Source organism: Balaenoptera ricei, chromosome 16 (genome assembly GCF_028023285.1).
Source record: "Balaenoptera ricei isolate mBalRic1 chromosome 16, mBalRic1.hap2, whole genome shotgun sequence".
In the NCBI taxonomy this organism is placed as follows: domain Eukaryota; kingdom Metazoa; phylum Chordata; class Mammalia; order Artiodactyla; family Balaenopteridae; genus Balaenoptera; species Balaenoptera ricei.
The window spans coordinates 111,301,896-111,319,212 of NC_082654.1; the positions used below are offsets into that span (position 1 = coordinate 111,301,896).

Here is a 17,317-nt window from a genome sequence, read left to right on the forward strand (position 1 = left end):
GAAATTTAAAAAGAAGTTACATACGGATAAAGGAGCGGTGACAATTAACTAACGGTAAAGAAACATGAAAGGAGAGGGAAATTAACTAAATATGTATCCGAGTTTCAGGAAAAGAAATTAAAATAGTTCTTTTAGAAAACAATGTTAACAGAACAACTAAAAAACTATGACTGCTATTTTCTATGCAAGTACTAGTCATTTTTCATGCTGAGTGATTTAAAATTAAAGTGAGAAGAGAGTTCTGGAAATATTAGCTGCACCAATATAGGATCAAATAAGACCCATCCCTGAATTGTTATTTAATAAACTATCAGTTTATATGTAAGACTTACCAAATGATACCTTTCCACCTAACTAGAAGTAATTCTCAGAAAATCTCCAGATTAGATGAAGAGAAGCATGTCATCCTGCTCTCCCGTTTTTTATGATACGGGACTGACTAAATACAATCCACCCCACGTGACGGCGACACGGCCCATCGAACTCACATGACCAAATCCTGGCCCACATGTCCTAACCACATTCATTGGTGCCTTACTCCCATCCCACACAGAGGCTTCTGCCTCTGCCAGTCACACCCAAACAACACAACTCAGTTATTCATACCTTCTCAGTCACAGCATCATCGTGTTCAAAATCTGCTGAATGATTCCCCAGTGCAACTCGAAGCAGCGCATCAAATAAAGGCTTTGCTAATTCTGTTTCAATCACCTTTGACTTGGAAAGATGGCTCCTCATTTCAAGCAGTATATTTTCCACAGACAAGTTCTAAGGTAAAAAAAAAAAAAAAAAAAAGAGACTGAGAATATTAACATGCTTTAAGAAAAAATAAAACAGTGACAAAGCAAATGATAAGTTAATAGTTACTTAAGCAAATGCTAGTCCATTTATTTGCAGTTGATATGAAATTAAAATGACTATAAATACCTAGCACTTATACAAACATCCTACTGTTACAATTAATAACAACATTTTAATTTATCAAATGCTTTACTCATCTTATTTGGTTTTGAATTTCAATGTACCATAAATTAATTGTATCGTGCAAAAAATGTTTAGTTAAAACTTCAGGGGTTTGATTAACCATCTCTAGATTTTACAAATTCCTTCTTCTTGGAGATTCCTTAAGACTCTAAGAAGCACTTATGTTCTAATCCTTTTCTCTTCCTCCCTTCTTTACTCCTTCCCATCTGTGCTTGAGGGGAACTCTCACTGCTTGCCTACGTTCTTCTACTAGGGGATGAGGCCATAAGGATGGATAGGAAACTGACTTCTTCCCTAAGGAATTATCTCCGTCCAATGTGAGACACAGATACATACAAACAAGATATGATGGTGACCATACAAGAGCTATAAATAAACTTCTCTGAGTACAGAAAAGAGAGGATGTGCCTGAGAGACCTGTCAAAGTGTCCAGAGGAAGGACTGTATGAGATGAACAATGAAGAACAAGTTGGAGACAGCAGGCATAGAAGCAGAGAGAGAGAATACGCCAGGCAGAAGAACAGGTACAAAAGTACAGAAGTGATGACAAAGAATGGCATCTCGAGAAGCTGTCAGCTCAGTATGGCTGATTGCAGCACGGTGAAGGATGGCAGGAAATCAGGCTAAACAAGGAAGTGAAAGCAAGACTGTGATGGGCTCTGCGTGCTATACTAAGGAGTGTCTATTTTAATTGTGAGCAACGTGGAGGCATCAAGATGTTTTAGACAGGAGGCATTATGGAGGCTGGGACTGCAGTCGGGAGAGCCTGCTGGCTGACAGAACGGTTAGGGGTGAGTCAGTAAGGAGAGAAGGGATCTGCCATATTCGAAGTGTCCTTAGAAGCAAGGTCCGAAACTGAGGACTCCTTTTTCTCTGAGACATGCTCTCAGCAGAAATTTGTAAAGGTGTGAGGGAGGCAGAATATGTCGGGGGAAGAAGCCAGGCAAAGGTGTGGTTCCAGAATAAATGTGTAGCCCCAGCCTAATTCCATGGGAAGCTCTGTGGCCCGAGCTGCACCGCAGAAACTGCCCCCCTCCAACAGAGCCATTGCCATCAACCATGGGCTCTGAGCACCCTTCCCCAGTCGGCCAAGGGCACTCCTTGGGAGATGGGTGCAGATGTGAGTCCTCAGCAGCCAACATCTGCAGCAGACGGTGGACGGGGGGATCAGCTTGGTAGGGGATCTGGGCAGGGCACCAAACAGAATCACACCAAGACTGAAGAGTCTGAACTTTGAAATACAATACTCATTATTACTCATCTGACATTCAGTGAGTAACTAATGCCTTTCAGAGTTGGTAAATTTGTCACATGTGGGTTCTGAATTCCAAACTAAAACATAAGCTTCTTGAGGGCAAGAACAGGGTCATGTACTCCTCTGTGTCCGCCACGGTACCTGGTACTGTGCTAAGCATGCAGGAGCATCTCAAAACTTAGAATCTTTGGAAAAACAAAATGACAATAGTATTACATTAGAACTTTTATATATATATATATATATATATATATGTATATGTATATATATGTATATATGTATATGTAAAACACAATAGCTAGATGAAGGACAAGTTACTACCTGATTAGGTAACTCCAATTCCATCTTTTGCTGACTAGCTCTGGTGCCATGAAGACAAATAGCCAAAAGGGCTTCCAAAAGTCGTATGCCCTGAAGTGAGGTCTCGCTTTCTCGATTCGTAAATACTTTTGCTTCCTCAGGAGCAGCTTCCGTGGCTGGAATTTGTTCCACGTTCATGGAAGAAATAGGCTGTGACTCCAATTTACCTAAACTGTCAGCACTCTTTTTCAGACTACCCAGTTGTGATGGTGTGGGGTCACTTTTCACAGTCAAAGACAATAAATCTTCCTTCACAGTGATCTCAGATTGAGAAGGTCTGTGTAAATCTTGGTTTTCATCTACATTTATATCTCCCTCCTTTTTCCCTTGCTCCTCTTCAGGACTTCTGAATAGTTCCTGTATTATCATAAATATTAATTTATGGCATACTCGGAAACCACCAAGCCTATAAAACTGTTTCTGGAAAACTGGACTCAACATGTAGATCCAATGACACATTGACCAAATGTCTGCTGCTTGGTGCATGTGTTTGGGAGAGGGCAGGACGAGGCTCTCGAGACAGAAACATGGCAGCATGTGTTGCAAAGGCTCGCTCGCTGTACTGTCGTAGCCGGAAGTATCTTCTGAATCATTGGCTGACTCTCTATCAGATTCTGCTTCTTTACTTACGCACAAGAACGCCACACAGAGGAAGAGGTTTATCGTGTTGATATGAACATCCTGGGTGACAGACTTCCGTTTCTTTGGATAAGCATCTTTGAGGCGGGCATAAAATTTGCTAAGACTCTGAGAATCTGAATAAGCTTGCTGGTTGTACAAAGTACTGACATTTAAAGACGACAGCTCCTTCTGTTCAAGGTCTGTCCCATCAATACCTGGAATTGAAGAATCTTTCTGTTGTTGCCCTAGGCTGATTATCAGAGTTTCAAATGCTTTTAGCGAGTGATTTCGAATACCATCTAAGTAATTTAATTCAATTATTTGGTTCACTCCATTACAACTTAAAAACAAATCTCTTATTACCCTGTGAGAGAAAAAAAAAATACAAGAGCTTTTACATATAGCAACATCATTTATAAGTAGGTACATATACTATTTAAATATGTCATTGCTGCAAATACTAAACACTACCTATTTCAACTCATCAGTTATCTGGCTGAAGTCCTCAGATATGACTAGGATCTCAAGTGGCTTTCTAGTTACTTTTACATCCTTCTTCAAACACTCCAGCAGCATTTGAAAAGAACAGATTACAACGTATCTCAAGTTAAAGGAAGCAACGCATCTCAAGTTAAAGGAAGCAACGCATCTCAAGTTAAACGAAGCAACGCGTCTCAAGTTAAGTTAAACAAAGCGCATTTTTCTCCAAATGGCAAATTTCTCTATAAATTCTCAGTGCCACAGCCACCATCACATTTGAGATGGACACTCCGGAAGCCCGGAGGCATTTGTGTGTCCATTTGTTTGTCTGCCTGATGGTTCACCCAGGACTTCTGTTGGTTTTAAATCTGTATGTCACACAGGGAAAGAACCAAACTGCAGATGTGAAGTTTTTCAGCTCTGTCTCAGGTAAGACTCACGGATCTGGATCCCTGTCCAGAAATAGGCTAAGGAGTTACAAGCTTTCAAAGCAAAGTCAGTTCTATTTAAACAATGTCAGAATGTCAGGAATTTTTAAAAAAGAGATTGTAAAGATAATGATCACAGATGAGTTGTATTTTATTACGTTTTTTTAAATGGTACATGCATTAATTTGAAAGGCCAAACTACCCATCAGAAGCAAGCTTTATTTATAAAACTATTTTTTAAGTATCAGAGTTGAAAATCACAAAATCTGCAAAACTGGGCTTCCCTGGTGGCGCAGTGGTTGAGAATCTGCCTGCTAATGCAGGGGACACGGGTTCAAGCCCTGGTCTGGGAAGATCCCACATGCCGCGGAGCAACTAAGCCTGTGAGCCACAACTACTGAGCCTGCGCGTCTGGAGCCTGTGCTCCGCAATGGGAGAGGCCACGACAGTGAGAGGCCCGCGCACCGCGATGAAGAGTGGCCCCCGCTTGCCGCAACTACAGAAAGCCCTCGCACAGAAACGAAGACCCAACACAGCCAAAAAAAAAATAATAATAATTAATTAATTAAAAAAAAATCTGCAAAACTCATTGATGGGATTCTAAGTAATTTTAATTTTCTTCATTTTGTTTATCTGTATTTTCCACATATATTGCTTAGGCAATAAATGTAGATATGGTATTTAAAAAATAATAATTCCCTTAATTTCACTACCTCCATAAATAATTATCATTTTATGTATATGCATATTTTACCTAGTTGTAAATAAGCGGATGATATTTTTATTTTTTTATTTTATTGATAAAATATTATAAGCATTTTTTCATGTCCCAACATGATCCTTTTAAACATTATTTTTTAATGGCTAATAATATTACATCAAGAAAATATAAAATAATTAATTTAACCTTGCCCGTGCTGTTGGATATTTGTGTTGTGTCCTTTTTTTTCTCAGAAATACATTTAAAACTTTACTTTTTTTCAGAGAAATTAAAATCAATGGCTCTATCCTCTTCTCTATGACCACCCCAGTAAAAACAAACAAATGAACAAATACATAAATGTTTAAAAAAAAATCTGACATGGGATGGGAATTTTTTGGTAGTTGTTAAACTAAAAATTAAATCCTAGGAAAAAATAAATAATAAAGATATTCAAAAGCGTACAATGAGAAAAAAATATCTACACACACACACACACACACACACACGAACCTTGATTTAAGCAGGGTAGGCAGAGTTTTTAAATAAATCTGAACCACTTCCTGGGGCAAACACTGGTTCTGATGGCTACATACATGAGTCTGAGCTGAAGTAATGCCGAGCTGTTGACAATGATGTGCTAATTCAACTCCTCTTTGGAGCACAGGATTAAATATGTAGTTATACAATTTCCACTGAACAACTATATTGCCTTTCTGCATTAAACTGGAAATGTGACTTGCAATCTGCACACTACATAATCTGTCTTCTTCAAAAACAAAATTCTGATAAGCCTCTAAGGCATCCCATTTCCACAACAAGTCTTCAGATCCACTGCTGGGCAGGATCCCCTGAAATCTGTAAGAAGGACTGGATAAACCTGAGGAAGGTTCAGCATCGCATGCGTTTCCCTGCAGGGTCTCTTCTAATTTGGCTAGCTGATCTGAGTCAACGGTACAAATATTGCAAGCTGCTTTCTTAGTTTTTTGTGGTATCTCGGCTCCTCCTAACTGATCCAAAATAAGTTTGTTGAGAATATTTAATATATGCTGCCGACAGTTTTTCAGTGCTGGCGATTTAAAAGCATAGAGCAAAGGAATGATCACAGATTTGGGATCCATACAACAGCATATGCCGATGTTCTGAACACCCGAGAGAATCTGGACGCACGTGCTGCTCAGGGAAGCCTGCTGCAGTAAGCGTAAACACTGGTGAGCACACACTGCAATGCAACAGCACCGCTCCGGGTAATACACGTCTCCATCTGCCGTCTCTTCAAACGGGCTTTTGGAAACTTGGTTTTTAAAAGCCGAAACCAGCAGACCTGAGAGATCTCTGTGGTGATGCATGAGGTGGGAATATTCACACCGTCTGTGCCTTTTTCTTGTACACATTGAATGATGAAGTTGCTCTGATTTCACTTTTTTGACAGTGCTCATTATTTTCATCACACTATTGATGAGGGCTTTCAAATGTTCTGAGGCCTCAGGAGGAACCCCATCTCTTACAACCAGCCACTCCATTTGAAGAACTGCTGTTTCAAGTAAATGAAATCCATGATGCTGAATGAATTCTTGAACCAGATCCATGGCTTGACTGAAGAAGAAAGGATTTGAAGCTGCACTTTGAAGACAACAGATCAGGATCTGTAAAACTCCCTCTAGGAGCTCAGGTAAAAGAAGAGCTCTATGGCGATACTTGGAAAACACAAAATCTTCCTGAACCTCTTGTAGTGTTTTCTTTTGTCTTGGTGCAAAAGGGTCGGGCTGCTTTTCTAGGCAAGTTCTAATTTTTAAAGCTGCTCTAAGCAATTCCGTTAAATTTTTTCTAAGACTTTCTGGCATCATCTCTGCCATACTAATATCTACTGACATAAGATGCAACACTGTTCGAAAAAGCATCCGTTGAATCAAAGCCACCGGTTCTTCAGTCCAACCTGTAGAAACCATCCGACTCTCCAAATTGTCGCTGAGATTACAGCAGTCCCCAAAACCCACTAGGAACTCAGTCAGCGTGGGCACTACACTGGCGGCTAGAGCAGAATTATGATTCAAGGTAATGTCAAACTTACAAACTTTCTCTAATAAAGATAACAATACGTGACATAAGTCAAATGGAGAATTGTGCATGTGACTGATGATAGACAAGGCCGCTGGCTCACTTAAAATGTCAGTGTTTGACTCCTGTCTTGGAATCTTCTCTCTGGAATTTTCCAAAGCCATGGTATCAGGAAGGGTCTGTTCTTTGGTTGATAAGTGGTCAAGCTTAGCTGTAAGGTGGTCTTCTTTAGGAGACTGTGTTACAAAATGCTTCAGCAGATGGGACCTTCTATGCTTAGTCATTACTATACTTTTGTCATCTGAATTGACTTCTGAATCTGAGGTGGAGAGCTGTGTCTTTCTTGCATCTCTTACAGAATAGCGATGGGTAGTTTTACGCTGCCGTCTGCTTTGTCGAAAAACATTTACTTCTGCAGAAACCTGACCGGCTGGGGCGCTTCCTTCTAAATATAATTTTTCCTGAGTAGATCTTTGAGAACTTGAGTTCTTTTCTTTGGTCAGGATTATATCAGCTGAGAACGGTAGATTAAAATCTAACAATATGAAGAAAGAAAATTTAGAATACCTTAATATGTTTTAAAACTCAGTTTGCATAGGTGATTACCCTCTTACTTATCATTCACTTTAGGAGTTTATCCTCAGTATATTTTTATTATGGGGCTGATTTCCTTTAGCCTTTTGTTATGTCTCTACTCCCCTTCCTCCCCTTATCACTTCACTTCCTTATCCCGCTCATGTTAAGTACCAGGTGGCACTGGTTCAAAGGATACAAATTGATTCTGAAAACAACATGGAGAACAGTGTTAGGAAAGTAGTGCTGGTATTTAGCGCTACTATTCCTACCACTTTACAAATCTCCTCCGATAATGCCATTAATTAAGACACGGGTATATTATATTCTCAAAACAGTATTTAGTTTATAGCCCTGATATAACTTAGAAACTTTAAGATTTTCTAAAATTATTTTTAAATCATACAGTAGATACCAAATGTTCTCCAAGACTGAGGTTAAAAGAGTTATTCATTCACAATATCTACGGCATGTGCTACGCACTGAACTAGGCACAGGTACAGGCATTCATTCCTGTTTCATCCTCAGTGCCTAGAACCTAGGGCTGCCGTGTGGTCACCACTCAATACCTATCTCTTAGGGAAATGAATAAATTTTCCATACTAATTAAAAAGATAATGAAATTGGTCTTTCCCTTTGCAACAACACGTAATAAGATCTATACGAAAGATATAGTTATAATTCAGAATGAATAAATTTAAAACTCTGTAAATAAAAGACTTGTGCTTTAATTAAGGGAGATTAAAAGGAGTCTGACAAATTCCATGTATGCAAAAGATGCAGGCAATGAAGACAACTTCCCCAAAAGGACACAAATTAGATTTCTTAAGTGATTAACAATTTGTGAATTCTATAAATTAAGAAGAAAACAAGAGCAGAATCAGTGAATCAACAAATAAGTAGGATAACAATATTACAAGAACTTAGGTAACTCCCTAAAAGAGAGCCCCATATCAGAAACACATTAAAAATGCATATATGGCATTAAAATACAATTCAGGAGATTTTTCTTTTTTTTTTTCAACCTGAGATATCCTTAAGCATCTCACAATTCGCATATTCCAGAAGTGGTCAAGGGGGAAAACTGTTAATCCCTCCACTGAAACATTTAAACTAAGTTTCATATACTTAATATGATATGTATACACATATTTTTATTTTTTCTGAATCAGAAATTAAAAGTATGTAGTGACCTTAAGTGTAATAATTCTACCAAGTCCTGAAACAAAATATTACTTCAAATTTATCCTTTAAAAGCAACAGTAGAAAAACTAAACTACAAAAGTCATTGACAGAGTACTGGTAATGGAAAGCAGCCTTTAAAATAAGCAAAGAATCTTTAATTTCTTTCTTCAAACTTTTCCCTCTCCATTTCTCAAATGTTAGGCTACATATCCAGATTTACTCCGTTTGCTAAGTGTTCTGCTTCTTCATCTATTTTCTAATCATCATTACATTCAAGGAATCCCCTAAGAAGGACCATGGTTTCTGTATTATTAGAAGAAATAAAAATGTATTTGCCTAAAGAATTTTTCATATTAAGTATCATACTAATATATACCATTCTGATTTTGAGCCGTATCAACCGTTACAGCAGAAGTAACTTTTCAATGGAACTTTTTTCCCCAGTGGAATTGTGATAACACAGGTGATATGATAAAGAAAAGAAACATACCTGTTGCCTTTTCTAGTTGAACAGGTATCTTCCATACCAGTGGAAGGAGTGACAGAAGAAGGGTAAGGAGTTCTTCTCTACATGTCAATGCCTGTATTAGAAATAAAAGAATCCTTCATGTTCCAAGGTCATGAAACACATTAATTCCTAATATTCTGTCTTAAATTGAACCAAAAAATCCTTTTTCTTGAGAAGGAAGAATCAAGTTAACCTATTTTAAATCCAATTAAAGCTGCGATACTTTGCAACTTATAAACCCTGCCAATGACAGAAGAATGTAAGAGTATTTGACGGTATTTAGCACATTCTTGCTGATTTTTCCAAAAATAGCTGTTATTACCACCATGCACATTGTAAGAATTCCTTACCTACAAAAAAAAAAATTTGCTAGGTGCAAATGAAAAGTTAAACCCTATTAATTAGCAAACCAATAACATAAGTTACTAGAAAACAAAGTCTTCATGCAGTTAAGTTTAAAACTCAGAGAACACAATTTTAAAAAGAGAATCTGACATTATTAATAAAATAATATACCTAAAGAGAGAAAGACGTATTAGTGAAGGTCATCCAATAAATATTTATAGACTGCACACTAGGTCCACAGCATTTAATGTCTTACCCTTTCTGGAGGATATGGTCCAAGCCCTGCAGAAGGTCCCCTCATTTGGTCCATAGAATACATATACACAAAACAGTTAAAGAACAGAAGGCATGTAGTATGTGTACATACCCAGGTGTGGTACAGGCATTCAGTTTAGGAGTTAAGAAAAAGGAGCAATCATTATCAGTTAGAGGTGTGGAAGTGCTAGACCTGGAAACGTTGGGACATGGGTGGTCAAGGAATTAATGACAAATCAAGTTTAAATTCCTCACATCAATCAGTGGGGAGGGGGTCAGGGTGATACAATCAGATTTGCCACTATATAGAGGATGGAATTGGCAGGGAGGGGAAGGGATTGATCAGTGTCAGAGGCAGGGAAACAATACAGATGAGAGATAATAATGATCTGAAGCCTCGGATAGTAAAATTGAAGAGGAGGAGACATATTTGAGAAACTGTGAGGGAGAACTGAAATGACTTGCAGTATATGACTGCATACCTGTCAGGTATGACTTGCATACCTGTCAGGTATGACACTGGGAGAAAAAAAAAAAAAAGATCAAAAAGAACTTGAAGGTTTCTGGTTTAGGCCACTAGGCAACTGATAATAGTCACCAAGGCAGGAAATTTAGCAGTGGTGTCAGGTTGGGGTAAAGATAATGGATTCACTTTTTAGACATACTGAGTTTGAGATGTCTGTAAGATATCCAAATGGAGAGAGCTTTTTAGTAAACAGCTGGATATACAGAATTGGAGCTTAAGAAAAAGATGTGAAGTAAATAAAAAGACTGGGGAGTCATCAGGGCAGAGGTTAAGGACATGGGTGAGATTTCCTAGGGAGAGTATGCAGGAGGACAAGAGAATTCTACCCAGAATGGAGCTCTGGAGAACAACATTGAAAGAACTGTGGACGGTGGACCTGAAGAGCAGCCTGCGAAGGAGACTGAGAAGTAGCTTCCCCCAAAGAGAAGCAGAACAAGAAATATCAAGGGAAGAGAGCAGTTCAGGGAAGAAAGGTCAACCAGGTCAAGAGTTGTTGTTCTTTAATTGTGTAAGATGATGGCAGGAAAGTATTTAGCAAGTAGAGGGTCACTGGTGACCTTAACAAACACAGTTTTAATGGAGTGATGAGGGTGCAGGTCAGATTACAATAGGCTGAAGAGTCGAAGGGAATGAGAAAGCAGAGACATAGATTCAGACTATCACTTTCTAGTGTCCTGGTTATGAAAAGCCTCAAAATTCTGCAAAAGTAAAATTTAAACTCCTTCTCAGGCTTGGAAGACCTTTCATGACACGATTCCTACTGACTTGTCCGGTTGTAGCTCCCATCACCACATCTGACCCCTCCCCACATGTCCAGCTATTAAGGGTTTCCTGAACACCACTGGTCTTTGCAAACGTCTTCCTCACATACACTGCTCTTGCAATTCTCTCACCATCCTCCCATCTGCCAAATGCCAACTCATTCCTCAGGTCTTAATTCCTCTGTGGGGAGACTTCTCTAATCCCCCCTAAGTCAAGTTGGGTTTCACGCCTCTAATTTAGTACAGCAACCAACTTGCTGAACGGTTAATGTCTGAATGCCTGTTTTCCTCTTTCATTCATTCAACAAATACTTATTGAGCCCCTACTATGTGCCAGACGCTTTGGATGTAGTGGTGAACAAGGAAGACGATACTCACATCCTTACAAAGCTGACACTCTAGCAGGGGAGACAGAAAATAATGGGCACAGATAAGAGAATTTCAGACAGAATGCTGTGCGATGGAGAAAATTAAACAGGAGAGGGATGACAGAGTGATGGAAAGGGGAACATTTAAACTGGCTGGTCAGGATGGGCCACTTGAGCAGCTACTTAACTGATGAGAAGGAAGAATCCATGCAAAGACAGGGAAGCAAAGGGCTCATAGGAAGTATATAAAGGGCTGGGAATGGATTTGACTTTTTCAAAGAAGAGCAGGCAGTCCAGTGTGGCTGAAGCATAGCATGGGGGAGGGCGCTAGGAGATAAGCCTGGAAGGTCAGCGAGGTGGACAGTGCCAGATCCAATGTGGCCTTGGGCGTCATGTGAAGGAGTTTGGATTTATCTCTAAATACGATGGGAAACTTTTCCAAACATACTTCCCAGGCCTCTCTCAGAGCATGAACTCCAGGGCTCAGGCTCTAGTCCTTAGCAATCACCTCCCTTTTCTGCCACTCAATGCCTAGTACGTAGTCAGATATCCATAAACATTACCTGCATGAATGACTTTGAATTCTGGATGTGAAGTAAAAATTATATCAAAGGGCCCCATTTTTATGTGCTTTACTTCAGAATTAATAAGACTAAAGATGTCTATATAACATTCACACGTATAGCTTGTACTCTGTATGTATCTCAACATTTTTTAAGATGCCAGCAAAAGATACATAGTCTTTAAAAGAAAATGTAAACCAATTTTGGGCAGGTCATTCCTGCAGAGTCCTCCTAAGCTGAGTCTTTATCTTTAGCAGATGAACTAATAACTTTCTAACAGAGCTTGGTGAAACCTCAAGGGTGTGTGAAGAAGTGCTATAGACACGCTGTCCTTATAATTCAGCCCTCGTTTCCCCACAGTACACTGGCAAATCACCACTGCTGTGTGAGCTGGCATCCCTGCCCCTGGCCTCTGCAACACGCGGCCTGGAACTTCTCTCGCTCCTTCCCACTTAGCTCAGGGCTCAATATGCCAAATTAGGCAATACGTGACACAAACAGATCCATTCCTTGGCTATTCCTAGACTGTCCAATCTACAGAAATCATACTACTCCTCATTTAATACTTACACTTTTATGTTTCCCCCGTGCAGGGAAAATGACTGTGTCATACATTTTTAAATTCCCCGTACCAATAATAAACAGTGAAATCACTCTCATCCAGGTAGTAAGAAGCATATTGTAAGTACCTACCAGGTGCCAGGCACCATCCCTTTCACAATTCTATTGTTTTGACTGGATTTTATATTAACTATGTATCCTAACCATCCAGAAGTAGTGGTGGCAGGATGGGAGAGAAAGGGCAAGTTTATTGGGGGGAAAGGTTGAGATCCCAAACCAGAGGTGATGTTTAGGAAGCTACAAAGGCAGGTGGGCACCAGACCAAGGACCTCAGGATGACATGCTAAGGAACGTGGAATGAAGTTATTTTAATTGGTATTAATGGTATTACTTTTAATTTTGACATGGTAATTAAATTTAATGTTCCTGACATAGCAGAAATATGTTATTTATTCATTCATTCATTCATTCATTCATTCATTCATTTTGGCCGTGCTGCACAGCATGCAGGATCTTAGTTCCCCAACCAGGAACTGAACCTGCACCCTCTGCAGAGGAAGCACAGAGGCTTAACCACTGGACCGCCAGGGAAGTCCCAAGTGCTATTTATTTAAGTCCTTTATTTCTTCTATCAGAATTTTATAATTATTTCTAAAATATGTGTATCTATACATACATATGTGAACATTTCTTCAATAGTACTGTAAACAGAATCTTTTTAAAATTTCCTAGCTATATAGCTTTAGCTAAAGGAAACAATATATTTGACTTATATTCCACAACTTTGCTGAACAGTTTTCGGGATGATCTTTCGGATTTTTCTGTACACATCACTTAAAAAATTTTTATTTCTCCATCTTTCTCACATTTAGCTGTCATTACTTTCATACTCCACTTTACTATCGAATGTTTTTAAAACGTGATGTCAAACAGAATAGTAATAAAAAGTTATTCTTATATTGGTTCTATTACAAAGCTTCTTATTAAAAATAATTTTGGTTTTTCTATACAAACAGCTCATACAACTCCACAACAAAAAAACAACCCAATCGAAAAATGGGCAGAAGACCTAAACAGACATTTCTCCAAAGAAGACATACAGATGGCCCACAGGCACATGAAAGATGCTCATCATCACTAATTATTAGAGAAATGCAAATCAAAACTACAATGAGGTACCACCTCACACCAGTCAGAATGGCCATCATCAGAAAATCCACAAACAACAAATGCTGGAGAGGGTGTGGAGAAAAGGGAACCCTCCTGCACTGTTGGTGGGAATGTAAATTGGTGCAGCCGCTATGGAGAACAGTATGGAGGTTCGTCAAGAAACTAAAAATAGATGTGCCATGTAATCCAGCAATCCTATTCCTGGGCATATATCCAGATAAAACTATAATTCAAAAAGATACACGCACCCCTATGTTCACAGCAGCACTATTCACAATAGTCAAGACATGGAAACAACCTAAATGCCTATGGACAGATGAATGGATAAAGAAGATGTCGTACATATATATACAATGGAATAGTACTAAGCCAAAAAGAATGAAATGTCATTTGCAGCAAGATGGATGGACCTAGAGATGATCATACTAAGTGAAGTAAGTCAGAAAGGGAAAGACAAATACCACAGGATATCACTTATATGTGGAATCTAAAATAGGACATAAATGAACTTATCTATGAAACAGAAACAGAGTCACAGACATAGAGAACAGCCTTGTGGTTGCCAAGGGGGAGAGGGGGTGGGGAAGGGATAGATTGGGAGTTCGGGGTTAGCAGATGCAAACGATTATACATAGAATGGATGAACAACAAGGTCCTACTGTATAGCCCAGGGAACTATATTCAATATCATATGATAAATCATAATGGAAAAGAATATGAAAAGGAATGTATATATGTATAACTGAATCACTTTGCTGTACAGCAGAAGTTAACACAACATTGTAAATCAACTATACTTCAATAAAATAAATTTTTAAATTTTTTTTGGTTTTTCTACCCTTTGTATATGAAACCCTCTATGAATTTATTTTTAGAGTTTTTGTCAAGAATAGATGAATTCTGTCAAATGTTATTCTGATGTCTCAGGTTAATTGTATGTACTGTTTCTCCTAATGATGTCAAACATCATGCTAATAGTTTTTCTTGCATTGGACCAGGAGTTGCAAACTCACTTTGTAAAGGGCCAGAATGTAAATATTTTAGGCTTTGTGAGTCATATATGGTCTGTGTTGCATATTCTTGTTTCTTTTAACAATGCTTTAAAAATGCCAAAACTCTTCTTAGCTTGTGTGCTGCTCACAAACAGATCACTGACAGCAGGATTTGGCCTGTAGGCCATAGCTCACCCAACCAGCTGCCGTTCCCTCTCCTCCTCCTCTCCCATCAAAAATGGTTGTTAAATGGCTGCAATACTCTTAGTTAAGACTCCAGGAAGACTTAAGGTGGTACCTAGCAGACCCTGTTAGCTAGACAAAAGTACTACTAAGAATCCTGAGGGCGTTGTTCCACACAAGCCTTACATGCCCAAGGTAGAGAGAGGTCTGTATCAAAAACAATTATAGATGTGGCTTTGGGGGCATGGAGTGAACTCCACTAAGGTTCAGAAGAAACTCACAATATTTTTCAAGAAGTTGTATTACTAAAAAATACTAACAGCTTGGACTAAAAGGGGCAGAGAGATTAAAATGATGAGACTTCTGGGCGCCCACTTTTTTACAGGCAGGAGGCAGGATGAGAAAGCTGAAATTATGGGCTATCTATTCTGGAAAAGAGAGGACATCTCAGAGGGTGGAGCCAAGAGTCCTGGAGAACCAGAGACTAGGGAACCACTCCTAAGGAATAGAAACATATTTCCTGCTTCCAGAGCAAGATGTGTGATAACGCACGCCTGGCTGCATTTCAGTGGATTAATGGCTGCCATGTGCCTCCTGTCACCTGCTTGTTGAATACAAGTATGTAGCGTGGTTAACTTGTTCCTATCTCATCATTGTGTGCAGGGTGTGCGGGGGGCAGATAACTTGTCTTTTTATTCACAAGCCTCTCAATCAAGAAGAGCTGCAACCAAAGTACTGCACCTGGAAGCCCCGAGTGCATCCGGAAGTGACGCACATCGTGAGCTCATGGACTTCGGGCCTGATGCCACTGTGGAGCATTACTTTGAGAGTTCTGGTAGGGAGGGGGTGTGGGAGGGACGCTAATAATCGTGGCCGGAGGGGAGACTATGGTAGATAAAACATGGCCACAAGTCATTTCCTCCCATCAAGTGCTGGACTCTATGTTCCCATCTCTTAAACCTGTGCCGGCCTTGTGACTTGCTTTGACCAACAGAATGCGGCAGAAGTGAGATTATGTACTTCCTGCAGCTTCCCCCTCAATCTCTTAGAATGCTTCCACCCATGGAAAGAAGCTCAGACTAGCCTCCTGAAAGATGAGAGGCTGCGTGGGTGAGAACTGAGGCAGCCTGGCCAACGGCCCCATCCGACAGCCCTCAGTCTTCTGCCAACCAACTGCACATTCGGATGTAAGCCCCGCCGACACCACAGGAGCAGAGCCTGTGATCCCAGCTGAGCCTGTCTGAACTGCTCCAGAATCATGAGCAAATAAGTCATTGTTTTATGCCACTAAGTTTTTGGAATGTGGTTTGTTACACAGCAATCAACTGATGTACCCATTGCTCCTATCTAGTAGCTTGGGTGCAAAGGGAGATAATGCAGTGGATTATCTACTGCTGTCCAGTGGCTAACACTTCCACTGCACTCATACTCCCACTCCTCCAACAAGTAGGAATGCCAGCATCCCCTACACTCCCCCTCATCCCTGCCAGACCAACCATACATAGATAAATCCTGGCATGTGTGTAAATCTGTAGAACTGTAGAACTGGATGTAGAATCTGTAGAACTAGACGTAGTAAGTTAAAGTTTATTTTATTATTATTACCTTTACTAAATTTAAAAGTTTGCATTATTCTCCAAGAGAAGCAATTCTTGCTAATAATATTATCAATGACTGACTCGTCCAATCTGAAGAATACTTTTCATTGCCTATTCTCTTACTTAAAAACCTCCCCAATATTGTGAGAATAAAATTAAGACTCCTTACTACGGTAGACAAGGCTTGCCATCACATGGTCTATGCCTGCCAGTCTCCCGACTAGCCAACCCCCCACATGCAGCCTTTGCTCTTACCCTACTAGCTGATCTTTCTCCAACCCTCAGTGTGTTTGCATTTGCAGTTCCCTTGGTCTAATGCCCCCTCCCCCTTTACACTGCCAATCCCTATTTAGACATGTCAATTTCTCTAAGAAGCATTTCCTGAGGACTCTCTCCTTTACATTCCCCAAATACTTTCACACTGATTTGTCACCATTAAAAAAATATATATCTGTCCATCCCTTCAAAAGCTATGAGCTCCCAGTAAAGACAGTCTCTGCTCTTGTATTTCTGCATCTAGCACAGGTGCGAGCACATAGTAGGTACTTAATGGTCTGCTGAGTAAACCAGTGAATGAACTGTGTAGCCACAGTTTTAAAAGTCTGATATTTTCCAATTATACTTATTTTATGTATTATTATGACAGGCCGTTTATATAGTACTATATATTAAAGTGACAATGCTACAGAAATGTAAGAAGAATAAAGTACTCTCTTACACATAAAATAGCTATTTTTTAAATTACATTTTGTCCACAAATGTACAGCCTCTTTCAGTAAAACTTCATATTTTACTCAGCAAAATAAGTAACAACTTTATAGAACATCCATAGAATGTGAATAG

At 39.5% G+C, this 17,317-nt stretch overlaps 1 protein-coding gene across 6 annotated transcripts in view; it reads right to left on the minus strand.

The window, feature by feature from the left end:
* The window catches only part of LYST (lysosomal trafficking regulator), a 202,393-nt gene that overhangs the window by 131,852 nt on the left and 53,224 nt on the right, over positions 1–17,317 (minus strand). For all 6 annotated transcript variants that reach the window (XM_059899076.1, XM_059899079.1, XM_059899078.1 and 3 more), the window contains exons 4-7: positions 9,135–9,225; positions 5,342–7,421; positions 2,561–3,584; positions 607–768 (exon numbers count right to left, since the gene is read on the minus strand). In XM_059899076.1, coding sequence (XP_059755059.1) covers positions 607–768; positions 2,561–3,584; positions 5,342–7,421; positions 9,135–9,225 — 3,357 coding nt within the window. The remainder of the gene's footprint in view (positions 1–606; positions 769–2,560; positions 3,585–5,341; positions 7,422–9,134; positions 9,226–17,317) is intronic.